This window comes from Eleutherodactylus coqui, chromosome 12, assembly GCF_035609145.1.
Source record: "Eleutherodactylus coqui strain aEleCoq1 chromosome 12, aEleCoq1.hap1, whole genome shotgun sequence".
NCBI lineage: Eukaryota > Metazoa > Chordata > Amphibia > Anura > Eleutherodactylidae > Eleutherodactylus > Eleutherodactylus coqui.
Genome location: NC_089848.1, coordinates 57,700,182 through 57,715,075, shown reverse-complemented (window position 1 = coordinate 57,715,075; position 14,894 = coordinate 57,700,182). Strand labels below are relative to the sequence as shown.

The following is a 14,894-nucleotide window of genomic DNA, read 5'->3' as shown; positions in this document are numbered from 1 at the left end:
GCGAGCGTTCCCGGGGACTACTTATAAAGTGCGCAGGAACTATAGGTAGCGATCTGAATAAGGTAGGTCGGTACCTTTTTTTATACCATTGGATAACTGATCACATGACTGGGGACCACTCATCCAGACCTCCGGTCACTGCTCCAGGTTCTCTGCTACCTTGGGTAGCCAGGAGCAAAGATTTTAAATCTCCTGGGCCGCCCTCCCCAACTTCTGCGCATGCATCCGCCATTTTGCCAGAGGGAGATGAAACTTTTTTTTTTTTTAATGTTTTTGTTTTTTATCTTTTTATGTGACCTCTCACTGCCTCCCTTAGTGACAGCACCGGGGTCTCCGCTACATTTCGTAGCTGGAAGCATGGAGGTTTCAAACTTTTCGGGCCCTCCCTGGCTTTTGTGCATGTGTCCGCCATTTTGCCGGGGGGTGCGTTCGCAGAAGCCCGGTGAAGGTCCGTGCAGGAAGATTGCATTGGGGGTCATCGCAGGGGGCCTTAAATAAGTAATTCCATCTCCCATCATGGTTTGGAACTGTGAGATGAAACTTGAAATTTTAAGTTTACTTTCCCTTGATGGTCATTTTCCATATTCCAAGCATGCTCGGAGTGCAATGATGAACATGCTGGACTGTGTGACGAGATTGTGACAACCACCTAACAGCTCCTTCCAGTTTCCCTTTTTTCTCATTTATGGGAATACAGAGATTCATCAGCATTAAGGGGTTTTTACATTGTGTAGCCCAGCTTCCTGTGACAGGTTTTAGACTACTGATAATGATTGTACCACACTAACCATCGGGGCAGTCACAAGAGATGTCACCCAGCACTACCATTTAGGGTTGGCGCTATAATCCGATTCTGAAAAGAGGGTGGTATTCGTAGGGTTTACCACTATATTAAGATGGTATGGCACCATGCAGACTTGCAACCTATTAATGGCGCCATATATGATTCTGCCCGGTGGGTTGCCCTGAACTACACTGGTTCTAGAACACCCCAGGCTCCCCCAGCAAATTGGAAGCCTCTGTCGCAGACCTGTAGCTGCATACACTGGAGACACCTGCTGGTGATTGGCGAGGCACTGCTGTGGGGACGGTTTGGCTGCACAGCCCCTTTTTCTGAATATACTAATATTTGGTTTAGCAACATCTTTGACTACTTGCGTGCTTAATTTAATGTACTGGGCTGCAGAGAGAAATGGATGTTGGAACATATATAGCTGTATGGCTGTCAGGAAGGGGTTAAACAACCTTTTTGTCTGAGTGTGAAGTTAAATTGTAGAAAACTATTTATTATTGAGCTCAGCGGCTTGTCCTCTATTCTCTCCTACCCTCCTAGGCCTCCTTCCCACGAACGAATTTCCGCCGCGTAATTCTCGGCGAAAATCCGCTGCGTTGCCCGCAGCTATTAGGTTCTATTGAACCTAATAGCTCAGGGCTCACGGTGCGGAATTCCGCACCGTGAAATCTCCCGTCCTCACCCGCGGCATGCTCTATTTGCCGCGGGTGTACGCGATGACGGCTTCCATTGCAGTTAATGGAAGCCGTCCGTTCACGCTATCTCCCGCTGTAACACAGCGGAAGATAGCGTGAAAAACGCTTTCCCACCTACCGCCGCGTCATGTGACGCGGCGGGGAAGCGTCATGCGGGTGCAAAAACGCCGGATCCGCTGGTAAGTATAGGGGCTCAGGGGGGCGCCATGACGGGCTGCGCCGCGGAGTATTCCGCGGCGGAGCCCGTCACGCTCGTGGGCAGCCGGCCTTAAAGTCTAAGATGATCCACCAGATCTTCTGTGCTACCCTGTCTAGAGAACTGCGCACTTGTAATAGTCAGCCATAAAATTTGCTTTAATGCCGCATAGTTTTTAATATGAAAATGGTAAAAAAATAAATAAAAAAAAATTGTATCATTTCTTTTTGCTCAATTTTGATTGTATGTTTTTTCTTCTTTTGTTCCTTTATTCCTGCAGGATAATGAAAAGAGGACCCCGCTCCATGCAGCTGCCTACCTGGGGGACGCCGAAATCATAGAGCTCCTTATTCTATCTGGTATGTCGAGTAGATTCTACACACGATCGCTGAAATGATTTTAATGAACTGCGTTTAAACTGTAGGACTGTAGGGTGAGGTTTGTGCACATATATTCTCTAGCCTGAGCCAGACACAAGGGATTGTGTGCTTGTCCAACTTCCATAGCCGCACAGAAAAACATTGCAGGCAACATTCCTCTATGCGGCTCGGAGAGAAGCCCTGCATTGTGTCTGGGGCCACTTCACACAAAAGCGACTCCATAACAAACCAATGAATCTGTTTGGTCATCAGTTGCCTTCTACTGTGTTGTGCTACATGTGAACAGACCTGAACTCACCAAGTAGTTGGTACTCCTGCTGTCCTATATACTCTGGTTGTCCTATAGCTTACTACATAAAATATGTTGCTCATATATTTTGTCATCAATTACCCCTTTTAATGTTTTTTGTTGTGTCTCACTGCTATGCTACTAAGTAGCAGCTCCTTAACCCCTTCCCATCCAATTTCCCTGCCATCCCTACACTCCCCCAGCTCTTATTTATTTTGGGTGGGAAAGTGCATTGTGGATTCATCAACAGTAACACATAAAAATGATCCATCGTAATGATTTTGTTAGCAATTTTTGAAAATTTGAACATGCGTTTTATGAGTGTTTCACATCAGAAACCTAATCTGTGATAATCCTGTAGATATATGTATATTGATATTACATTTTATCTAATAAGACGCTAGTCCTTTCTAACATGACAGCTGTCTATCTCTGTAATACAGAGGCATCCTAGAAGTGCATACAATGTGTATCACCTGTTTCTGACACTATGCAGAAGAGAGCTCTGACATCGGAGCTCTCTTCTGCATAGGGTTAGAGACGTGTCAGACGAGGTCTGGCACTGGATTGGAAAGGGTTAAAGTATAGGTTGACAGTTGGTGAACCAGCACCTATAGTATGTATTGGGCACCTTCATAACCCAGGATATATACATGCTTGGTGTAGCGTTATCTTCAGACTTCTTCCATCATTTGTCACTTTGCAGTATATTCGATGCCCGGTTGGAGCTCAGGTGCCCCTTTTCTGTTTCACACATGCAGTAAGTAGCTTGCAGGATTTCAGCGTGCTTGTACACAGGTCCTATTGTCCGTGGGGTTGGATGATGGATTACTGGCAGCTGCTGAAATTCTGCTGGTTGTGTAAGGAAGGCATTACACCTTTCACCCCAATAAAATAGCTGAGTGCCGTATAATTAACCCCTTAGTGACCACCCTATCGTGTTTTTACGTCCTGCCGTTGCAGGACGTGTATGGAGGCAGATAACGCTGCTATCTTCCTCCATACATCGCGGGTGTCAGCTGTTTATTACACCTGACACATGCGGGTTACAATCTCGTTCGGCCGCGCGGCCTATAGGGACTGTTAACCCTTTAAATGCTGCTGTCAAATCTGGCAGCGGAATTTAAATCCCCGACCGGCGGTCCCCCGCGGTGAGATCAGGAGAGCCGTGTTGGTGTCATGGCAGCCAGGGGTCTTCTGAAAGGCCCCGGGGCTGTCATGGCAGAATGCCTATCAAGCCATCCCTGTGGGGTGGCTTGATAGACTGCCTGTCAGATATAGCATGACATCATACTGCAGGAGCGATCAGAGCATCGCATATGGTGGCCACCCATGGGGGCTTAAATAAAATGTACAAATAAGAACAATAAAGTTTTATTAATTATTAAAAGAAAAGTTATAAAAGTGGAAAAAAAACCAGCAAAAAAAAAGCTTTTGCAATATTTACAATAAAAAAATACATATTTGACATCACTGTGTCCGTAAAAGTCCGATCTATAAAGCAATGCATTATTTACCATGCACAGTGAAGGATGTCCGGGATAAAATAAAGAACACCAGAAATGCGCTTTTTTGGTCACCCTGTTTCCAAGAAAAAATGTAATAAAAAGCGATCAAAAAGTTGTATCTATTTAAAAATGGTACCAACGCAAACTACAGGACATCCCGCACAAAATGAGCCCTTGCACAACTATGTCGGCAGAAAAATAAGTAATTGTGCGCAGAAGATGGCGGCAGAAAATAACTTTTAAAAAATTTAAGTATCTTTAAAATAATATAAATAGTGCAGCAAAACAAAAAAAACAAGACTGTTTAGTATCGTAGTAATCGTACAGACGCATAGAATAAAATTATGCGATTTTTGTTGCAGTTTGTGCGCCGTAGAAACAAGGTGCACGGAAAGATGGCGGAATGTCATGTTTTTCCCCCATTTCTCTCCACTTGGAATTTTTAAAAATATTTTTCAGTACATTGAATAGCACCATTGAAAAATACAACTCGTCTCACAAAAAACAAGCCCTCGTACAGCGACAGCGATGGATAAATAAAGGAGTTACGGTTTTTTTAAAAGGGAGGAGGAAAAAACGAAAATGGAAAAAGGCAAAAAAGCTTGGTCAGTAAGGGGTTAAAGCAAACTGAAGTGCAGGCCAATATCCAGGCCTTTATTTACATATTTATTACTCATCAAGACAGCAATTTTAGTAAACTTGAATCTCCATGCAAATCAGAGTACAGACGGATACAAAATGATCATCAGACGCCCTCCGACACACCAGCGTGTATTATATGTGCTGATTGTGTTAATTCACGGAAGCGCACCGCCCCATTATCGCCTATGGGGCGATGCAGGTTATTTTCTTTATTTTCTTGTCGAACAATGGTCTGCATGAAATAGTTCATTGTGTGTCAGGGGCAAGAAATAAGAGATGCTAATGCAGGTCTATGCACTTGGTCCATGTAAATCAGACAGCACACGGACGAGTGTCCATGTGCTGTCCAATACAAGGCTCTCGGGTACAACTCACACACATGGTGCACGTACGTGTGCACCCTAAAGCATAGACGTTTCCTTTAGTGTCAGTGAGAGGTGGTCGGTCCTGCCCATATTACTACTGTACATTACCTGAATGCTGATGCTATAGGAAACTCCAGCACATCTTTCCTAACAGTTTTTTTTTTTTTTTAAAGGACCTTTTGTAGGGCAGAGATTCTGCCCATTAACGAGCCGACAATATAGCATGTTTATCTGAAAAAAATGAAATTTGATTTTTTTTTTTTAATACTCAAACAATTGGATCCCTCTTGAAAATCAAAGTGGCAATCTGATTGTTTGCCATGGAACCTAAGGTCCATTTGCACGCAAAGATTGGAAGTTTATCTTTTTGCATAAAATGTTAATGGCCATTAACACTTTATCATCATCATTTGCATGTAAAAGGGCCTCCAAGAGATGTTTGCAGAGCCCAGTGTGTGATTCACTCCCAGCGGTGCACACAGCTGCATTGTTCTGCTTGCAGTTGACAGCAGATTACAATATTATCTGCCGACTCCCCGTGGAGATAACAGCCTGCAGTCTGAGAGATAAATGTGTTTGCTTTATCTCCAGTATCTGAACGATGGATTTTTAAGTTCACCTTTAAAATCATTGTTCAAACGAAAAGTGCCCGATGCCCGCGTTTACATGTAACGATTATCACTCATTTTTGGTCGTTTGAACACATTTTGAGCGATAATCGTTGCATGTAAATGGGCCTTTACACCTTACTTTTGCACCAGTTTTGACAAATCTCACCATTTTGATCTGTGTTTTTAATTTGTAGTCCGGGTTTGTCTGCTCTGGCTTTTTATGAGTTGACTGCCGGGCTGTTATGACACTCCTGTGACACGAACAGCAAGAACAGCTTCTGGTCTTTATGATATAAACCAGAGGTAAGCTAGACAATGGCGGATTGCCCGTAAAATGCTCCTCTTCTGTCCATGTGTTCCTGAAAGTTTTACTATATCAGGGAATGTATCGCTTCCATTTTTTTTTAACCAATTAAAGCTAAATAGTGATACATATTAAATTCTAATAAGTTGTTTTCTGATTGTAGATGTGTTTCATTCTGTAGTCTATACATGGTGAAGGGCTCTGCCATCTTGCCTGAGCACAGAGATGTGTTTCACTGCTGCTTTTAGCGAGTGGCTTACAATGACCCATTGACTTCTATGGGAGATTGTTCTACACATGCCCTGTAACCTGTGCAGAGGTCATTGTGGGGGGGGGGGGGGGGGAGCAGGGGTGAACTGTGACCATCACCTCTTGTGACTAGTGGATGCTGTTACCGATATGTAAGAGTCTACTTTCGTTATAATGCTGCCTGTGGTGACAATGAGATGAAATGGAAGTGTCAGACTATTAGTGAGCTTCGTAACCAGTGTAAAAACTGCAGGATTTTAGTTTATTTATTTTTTTTACAATCGCTTATACCATCAAAAATTAAGGGAAAAAAACATCAAATTCTTATGTTTTATGTCATTTTCTGATGACCCATTCCCTTTTAAAATGGATCATGAACATTTTTTCAAAAAGCTACAAACGTGGGGATATTACGCTCCCCCCCCCCCCCTCCCCCCAAGCACTGCACTCCTCACCTCTTCAATCCACTGCTGATCCAGCATAGATCCTCCAGTGCTCTCTGCCAGTCTCTGTTTGCCATCTTAAACTGATACATTGCCTTACTGGCATGCGACCATTACAACCCATCACTGGCCTTACTAACTGGGATTACAGAGCAATGCTCAGTAGTACAAAGGTGATATGAAGGCAGTTTGGGAGCAGAGCTCTACCCTGTGGCAATATAGCTGCTTGGATCTCGCGGTCAGTTCTGGTGCCCCATCGGCTTCCCTATGCTGTGATAGCGGGCTGCCTATGTCTACTGAAGGCTCCTAGGACTGCCGTGGATTTCAGCCCATTAACCCCTTGGTGTCGTCAATACACCTTTTTTATGGCGTCACTAAGGGGCTTTTCCCCAATGCATGCACCTTTTTTTATAATGCATCAGAATAAGACCGGTACAGTTATCTGGTGACCTCCGATCCCAGACGTTGAACAGTTTACATGCCACGGTCAATGCAGCCACGGCATGTAAGACTGATATAGGGAGAGGGCTCCCTATGTCACCCATCGGATCCCTTTGATGTAATCACAGGGTGTTAATGGGTTGCACTACCACCTGGAGGCTTGACAATGGCTTATGGGTCTGTCCTCTACGGCGACCCTACCCAGAGGCAGGGTTTCTTTGGCCAATGTAATACACTGCTATATTGAAGTATAAGGACAATCATTCCTTATGACATTCAAGTCCCCTAATGAGACAAAAATGAACCATTTTTTATAAACTTTTAAATTTTTTTTTTTTTAATATAAAGCTAAATAAAAGTCAAACCCCCACCTTTTCTCCCTTGTTATGTGTTTAAAAAAACAACAACATGAAATTGGTATGGTTACATCAGTAATTACCCATGTAAAAAAGTTAGCTCATTAAGACTAGAGCGGGAAAAAACCCCCTCATAGTGCTCACTCAGTGGAAAAATAACTGTTATGGCGTTTATTTCAATGATAGCCGTGCCTGCAGTTACAAGCGCCGGCCACTACAGATGTCGGCGCAGAGACCTACGTTGCTTTAGCTCCAACCTCTGTGTATTTGCAGAGCTGACAGCATGTGCCCCCTCAGCTGATCGGTTGGGGTCCTGAGCGATGGACCCCAACCGATCAACTTTTCATCATCTAACCCGATAGGTCATCAGTAGTAGTTTCCACGGAAAACCCCTTTAAAAAGTAGCAAAACATGAACTGTATAAACTTGGTATCATTGTAAGAAGGGTGACACAGAGAATGGCTGGTGCTTCAGTAAAGTTTACAGTTAACTAAAGTCCCCAAGTCCTTTCCCATGTCAGTGTTACAAGCTAAATGGGAAAACATTGGGAAATGGTGACATGTATTTCCTCTGCCCGTGTGCAGAACCTTACATTTATGAGTGTTAAACGGAATTTGCCACTTTTCTGCCCAAGCCTCCAACTTATCCAGATGTAACCGCATGCTGTCCTCTTGTGTTAATACTTTACTTAGTTTTGTATCATCTGCAAATATTGATATTTTACAGCACAATCCTTCTACCAGGTCATTAATAAATATATTAAAGCGAATGGGGCCCAATACTGCCCCCTGTGGTCCCCCACTAGTAACGATGACCCAATCAGAGCATGAATCCTTTATGACCATTGCTTTCTACCACTGACCAGTTACTTACCCACTTACACACATTCTCGCCCAGACCAAGCACTCATGTTATATACCAACCTTTTATGTGGCACAGTATCAAACGCTTTGGAAAAGTCCAGATACACAAGATCACATGACTCTCCCGATCCAGTCTAGAACTTACCTCCTCCTAGAAGCTGATCAGGGTGGTTTGACAGGAGCGATCTCTCATCAACCCATGCTGATATGTAGTTATACAGCCATTTTCCTTGAGGTGCTCCAGGATAGCATCTCTTAAAAAAACCCTTCACACATTTTACCCTTTATACTTGCAGGTCTGTTTCCAAATAACCATGAGTAAGACCATCTTTTCTATTGACCTCTTTTTCGAAGTTCTTAAGCCCATTTACAGACCTATTGTAAGGCCTTGTATCCCACAGCAGCACAAGGCCCCATAATAGTTTTTGGACTATTCTAATCACTGCATGTCAATTCTCATACTTTTTCACGTACGGGAATAGCGCATGCAATGTGTGGTCTGATGCCAGCTGCGCCCAAGTGGCTCGAGCACAACTGGCATACGACTGTCTGAATACTACCTCAGTCTTGGCATCTGTATTCCGTGGACATATGATTAAGATACTAATGTTATATCTCTGGTATTTCTACAATAACATAGGGGTAGCTCTGCACAGTACAGCTGGCGGTGCCGTGGTTAATGACATAATGGAGTGTCTTCTATAGCCTCCAAATGAAGGTGGGGGCTTTCATGATTAATCAGGCAACGGCAAACTTGTGCTAGAATTAGTCACTAGCTGGTTCCTCCTGGAGCATCAACCTTGTGAAGCTATAGGGGGGGGGGGGTATATCTATATGATTGACAAGTAGGATTTGACATTTAACCGTTACTATGGTGACTAAAAATGATTCCTTATGGCTAATGCCAGGCAGTGGTGTTCAGTCTCCATGCATTGTCATTACCGCATCGGGTGTACTGGCACATCTCTGTAGTTTATAACATATGTTAAAGAGTAACTGCACTGTTTAAAAACTTTTGATTATTTCAGAAGTTTTGATCAGTGGGGGGTCAAGGTACTAACACCCTGCTGATTGCTGTAACAGAAAACAATCATCCGAGCACTGTGCCCCTTCGGCTGTCTTCAACGTGTGCTGGCAGCTGAAGACTGACGCATAGATGTCTGTGGAAGTCCAAGAGGAGCTGGCGAGCAATGAAGACCGCCAAAGAAACTCCGCGCTCAGTTGAACTGTGCAGCCTCCTCATTTTAGCAATTAGCAGCGGTCTCCGCACCAGGACCCTCACGGACCAAAACTTTTGATATGTTGCTCTAATATCAAAAGTTTTCAAAAAGTTCAGTTACATTTTAAAGATAATTCTGCACTTCAGTAGTTTCCCACTTTTGTTTTTATTCAATTGGCATTTTAATTCCAATAATTAGTGATCTTTCAGTCCGAGTCTTTAGTATCTTAATGTCAACACAACGTAGTATACTTCCATGATGTTAGACAGTTTAGTGATTTGTCTTGACTGGTCAGTCTAGAACCTACGTATGAGAACGCCCTTATTTAACATTTTTGTTCTTGGATTTTAAAATACTGTACTAAAATTATTACAAAGGCTGCCCACCAAAATTCTTTTGGTTAAAGAGAATTGATTTCCCTCCCAGACCTGTTCCTGCTGAATATTTATAAAGTGACAACAGGGCGTGTCCATTCCCTTGTCAAAAAGGTCTGTTTCTACACAATCTGGAACGGTCAGTACTGATTGGACAATGTTAGATTGTAAGGCCACACCCCCAGTTAGTAATGCCCAGTTGTCAACTTATTACATTTTTGGAAGGAATAGCATGGGGTCGGCACAACAGAAAGAATGATCTAGAAGTATTATTAAGAATAGTAGTATTTAGTAAAATGTGTGTCCGGAGTGGTGACAGGTCCTCTTTCTAGTGTGTAACCTAAAATATGGAATACTGTAATCTCATGACTGAGCTTTAGATTGTCAACCAGGGCAGTACTTTATCCTGACTTGTACATCTGAATATAAGGCCTAGGAAAGGTTGCTTTCTTATCATTCCTCTTCTATTACCTCTGAGCATAGGAATAGTTAAAGTCCATTTTCATTCAGAATGAACATGTGCTTGTTAATTTGCAAATGAAGGATAAGTCGACAATAATTACTTTCTTTGGCCAATATTCTAGGCAACCTGTCACATGGTACTTGCAGACCTAATTGTGGACAGCATGATATAAAGCGGTAGCTGGCGAGCAGATTGACACACAGCTTTGTAGGAAGAAAACTTGTATATTGCGGTAAATCCCTTCTCTGTCTATGCTTAGGAGTCCAGTGGGCGGTCCCATCAGTGACCGTTATCTCTGTATACACATGCAAGGAAGAATGGCAATCACTGATTGGACCGCCCATTGGACTGTTCAGCTCAGAAAGAGAAGGGATATAAATGAATGAAATATTTATTACACTGAAGCTTTTCCCAAAAAACTATATATTAATCTGCTCAGCTCTTCCTGCTGTATAGTATACTACTTGCAAATCAGACGCCATGTTCAATGCAACAGGTTCCTTTTTTTTTTTTTTTTTTTAAGGCCTCGTTCACACTGTCGACACGGCATCACTGCGAGAAAATCGCAGCGATATCGCGTCACTGGTCCATGCGATATCCGTGCGACCCATCGCGGTGATACTGTGACTTTGTAGCATCACATGCGAGGATTTTCGGGGGTGGCTTGAAATATAAGCCCTTCCTTGAAAATAAGCCGTAGCGGAAGAAGGGGGGGGGGGGGGGTGCAACCACACATACGTCACTTGTCCCGCATTGTCAGCCCGGCCGCATCTTCTCCCCGAGCCCCCGGCAGTTATTATCTTCTCTTCTGGCTGGGGATTCAAAAATCCCCGCCTCCTGTAAGCGCTGGCTGTGATTGGCTGACGCTTAGCCAATCACAGTGAGCACTCGATGAATGGCTGTGATTGGTTTCAGGGACATTGCCGGTGGAGACATGCACGTTGAATAGTCCGGAAGTTACCTCTATGGAAATTGTAACGGTGGTGGTTAATAGTTGTCACCCAGCTTTTTCAGAAACAAGTATAACTAAAGAGCAACCGGTTTTAATTGTTTTTAATAAGAAATCCTCTTTTATTGTCTTTTCGTCAATTTTATGAAATTCTATGCAGTTGGCTTCCTCCTGCTGTACATGACACTGGCATATGGTGACATAACCTTTCTATATTAGATGTGTACAATCGCACTGCAACACAAGAGGAAATACATGATGGCAATCTAACGAAGCAGAAGGATGTTGCAGCCGTTTCCGTTTTTGCTTGTGTTGTATGTCTTAGATCGCTCTGTGATACGAGAGCATATTGGTTCTGCATCGGTCCTGAATAGCTGCACCAAGTGGTCTCTGACAAAACTAGAACTAGACTTGTGGTGAGAACGGAAACATTGGAGAGTCCGACTCTCTGATGCTGAGTAACCTGGCGGAAGCCGGTGGCAGACTTCCTGATTTGCTTTTCTTACTACCTAATTCTTTTCTAATTCGGTCTGTATGATGTCGGCGCCTGTTGCTGTGGTTACATGTTCTTGCTGTTTCTGCTATGAGCTGTGAGTCATTATTTCGCCTCCTATTCAAGTGACTTTTTATGCAGATGAAATTCCAGAATTCTGCGCAGCGCCCAGACCCGGCTTTGGCGTACAGTTTTTGTGCTTTGACCTTTCTGTAGCAGATTCCTATAAAGTACGTTGTTAACTATGAAAGCGACCTTTCATGAATACTGAATTCTTTAACTTTTTGGCTTTTAGTAGCATTCGTAGTGTCGTTTTCATTTGTCGTTTTGGTTTGCCTTAATGCTTAATGAATAGATTTTTATTGAGGTTCTTAAACCTCTTTCTCAGCACTTTCTGCATGCTTGTAGGGACTGCAAAATCATATCTTATTTGTGTTCCCAATGGCAGATGAAACGCACAAATTTTACTACTTAGGCCATGTTCACATTGCGCTGGAGGCGACGGTTGGGCGCAGATGATCACAAAATCCTAAGTGCTACACTGTTTTATCTAGGAAAATATAGGGTGGGCCGCTGGAAGCTAGACGGACCTCATTATAGTCAATAGGGTCTGTCTGGAGCTCTTTGAGTCCACTATGTGCCGCATCTCATTTTTCCAATATTTTTGTTGTTTGGCACCTATAATTGAGCCAAACAATGGAAATTATAAATGCTGATGTGAAAGAAGCCTATAAGCGACCTGCCCCTTGGGATTCCTGCCGATCAGCTTATTGAAGAGGCCACTGTGCTTGAGTGACTGTTCATCAGTTACTTTGCTTCAGAGCAATGAATCGGGGGACTGAGCTGCATGACCAGGTACAGCCGCTATCCAATGTACGGCACTGTTCTGGTATGAACTGACGTGACAGCAGTGCCCACCCATGCACCAAAATTACTTCAATCACCTGATCGGCGGGGGATTTAAGAAATTGTAGAAAACTCCACTAAACCTCGTTTGGTATGGTTCCTCAGCCCTCTTCATTTGCAGTCCTGTGCTTTTGAAACTGGTGCCACACGGGGGTTAAGATGACACGGTGCCTTGGAGAGTATGTGTATCCTAGCTATCAAAAGAAACAGAATTTCTGAGCTGTTCGAAAGGGGACAATAGTCGAAAATGAAGTGTTTTGCTTTATGGCTTTTACAGCATCTTGTAACAATTAGTTGCATTTCCGTAACGTTTTACTTCATTGTCTATAAACTACATCTGTGCTTCTGCTTTACAGGAGCCAGAGTAAATGCCAAAGACAGCAAATGGTTGACTCCTCTCCACCGAGCCGTCGCACCTTGTAGCGAGGTAAGTCCGAAGAACTCTCCCTGAATATTTTATACAGATCTTTTTGACATTTGGTATATACAGTATGTAATAAATTGATATTGCATCTGTGTATGCTTGTTTTGAGTACATCTGCAGCAGGGAGCCTAGTGTGTCTTCTGGTGAGTCATTTCCCAAAGCTCAAAAGACCAAAAATAAATCTGTCTGTGCGGTCCCGCTACTTGAAAATGATTTTCATATTGCAATTGAAAATTGTATAAAAATTCCAGAGCTTATAAATAATGAAAAAAGGCACATTTCCATGACTCCATATAATAAACAAGGAATTTTTCTGAACATTACTCCTAATCTCGTAAATTTGTTTTTGGTTACATTTACCCTGCTTAAGTATTGTTCTTCATTTTGTTTCTTTCCTTGTGCTTCCTGATTAATCTCTTAAAGGGGCACTCCTGCTTTTCTGTTCGTTTATTATGTAGCTAGCCCCCCAGTATGTAGAAGTCTGATAGCGTTGCCTTGGTTAGTTACTCCTTTCTAGTGAAAACGTCCTGGAGTCCTTCTCTTCCGGTGGGTCATGTGATCTCATTCTGATCACATGAGAATTACTTGGCTCTATGTTCTCTCAAGAAGTCCCTTTTTTTTTTTTTTTTTTTTTTTTTTTTTTTACACTCAGCATAATTCCTACAGTATTACATGTCCTGTACCACACAAGCTCTTCATGGAGGGGACATAGCCTCATCACAGTTACTGCTGATGATTAAAGGCTTCTATCACACAGTTGGAAGAAAAACGCAGCTCCTTCTCATGACTGTTTACTAGTGACAAGCGAGCATACTCGCTAAGGACAATTGCCCGCTCGAGACAAAAGGTTCGGGTGCCGGTGGCGGGCAGGGAGCTGCGGGGGAGAGCGGAGAGGAACGGAGGAGAGATCTTTCTTCCTCCCCCCCCCCCCCCCCCCCCCGCTCCCCCCTGCTGACTGCCGCTACTCACTGCTCCCCCGCTCCGGCATCCAAACCTTATGTCTCGAGCGGACAGGTACTCGCTAAGGGCAATGCTCGCTCGAGCACTTGCCCTTAGCGAGTATACTCACTCATCTCTACTGTTTACCTATTGTTTTTAGTGTATTTTGGTGACTACAGAAGGTAATGGCAGTGACTTCCCCAGCAGGCGGAGATGGTACTAGCTCTAGCTGGTAATGTGATGCTGTGCTGATGCATCATGAGAGTGTTAGCAGAGCAGGGAGAAATCTAAACCTCACACAAGAAGCTGTACTGCATAAGTGACTGCAGTATACGTAGGAGACGTCTAGAGTGTAACAGGCAATCGGGTAAAGGGGTGTTTTTGCCAGAGTGGAAATAGAGGAAAAAAAACTCTGCGCTTTTCTAGCAGTACTGGTGTGTGTGTTTTTTTCCCCCTGTTTTTTAGTGGCCAATGGTTAGAACCAAAATATCCAGTACTTTTTTTTTTCCTTCTTAAAGGGGTTGGCTACTTGTAAACCACTAATGGTCTAGCCTCAGGATAGGCCATCATCAGTAGAATAGCAGTGCTGGGCTGGTAAGCTCATGCACAGACCTGTTTTCTACAGGAAGCAGATTGCTCCGTTCTCACTGCAGTGGCCAGGCTTTGGATTGTAGACGAAGTACGTTGCTGCAATACCAAGTCTCACCATTGCAGTGAGAATGGAGCTGTCTGCTTCATGCAGAAATCGGCTTGGTGCCTGAGCACAGCAGCCCAGCAAACAGCTGATCAGCAGAGATCTTGGATGACAGACCCTATCCAATCTATTATCGATAACCTATCCTGAGAATAGGCCAACAATAGCTTACAACTAGAAAACCCCTTTAAATTATGTTTGTGTGCTGAAACATCACTGAAGTGCTGGCCTTTAGGGGGTCTCTCTTCTAAATTGCCACCTGTTGTCATGTGAAATCTGTCTCTAACAGCCGAGACA

The 14,894-nt window shown here is 43.4% G+C and overlaps 1 protein-coding gene across 3 annotated transcripts in view; it reads left to right on the top strand.

The window, feature by feature from the left end:
- Nucleotides 1-14,894, top strand: part of ANKRD28 (ankyrin repeat domain 28) — a 121,347-nt gene that overhangs the window by 62,101 nt on the left and 44,352 nt on the right. For all 3 annotated transcript variants that reach the window (XM_066584843.1, XM_066584841.1, XM_066584844.1), the window contains exons 3-4: nucleotides 1,965-2,043; nucleotides 12,897-12,967. In XM_066584843.1, the coding sequence (XP_066440940.1) occupies nucleotides 1,965-2,043; nucleotides 12,897-12,967 (150 nt within the window). The remainder of the gene's footprint in view (nucleotides 1-1,964; nucleotides 2,044-12,896; nucleotides 12,968-14,894) is intronic.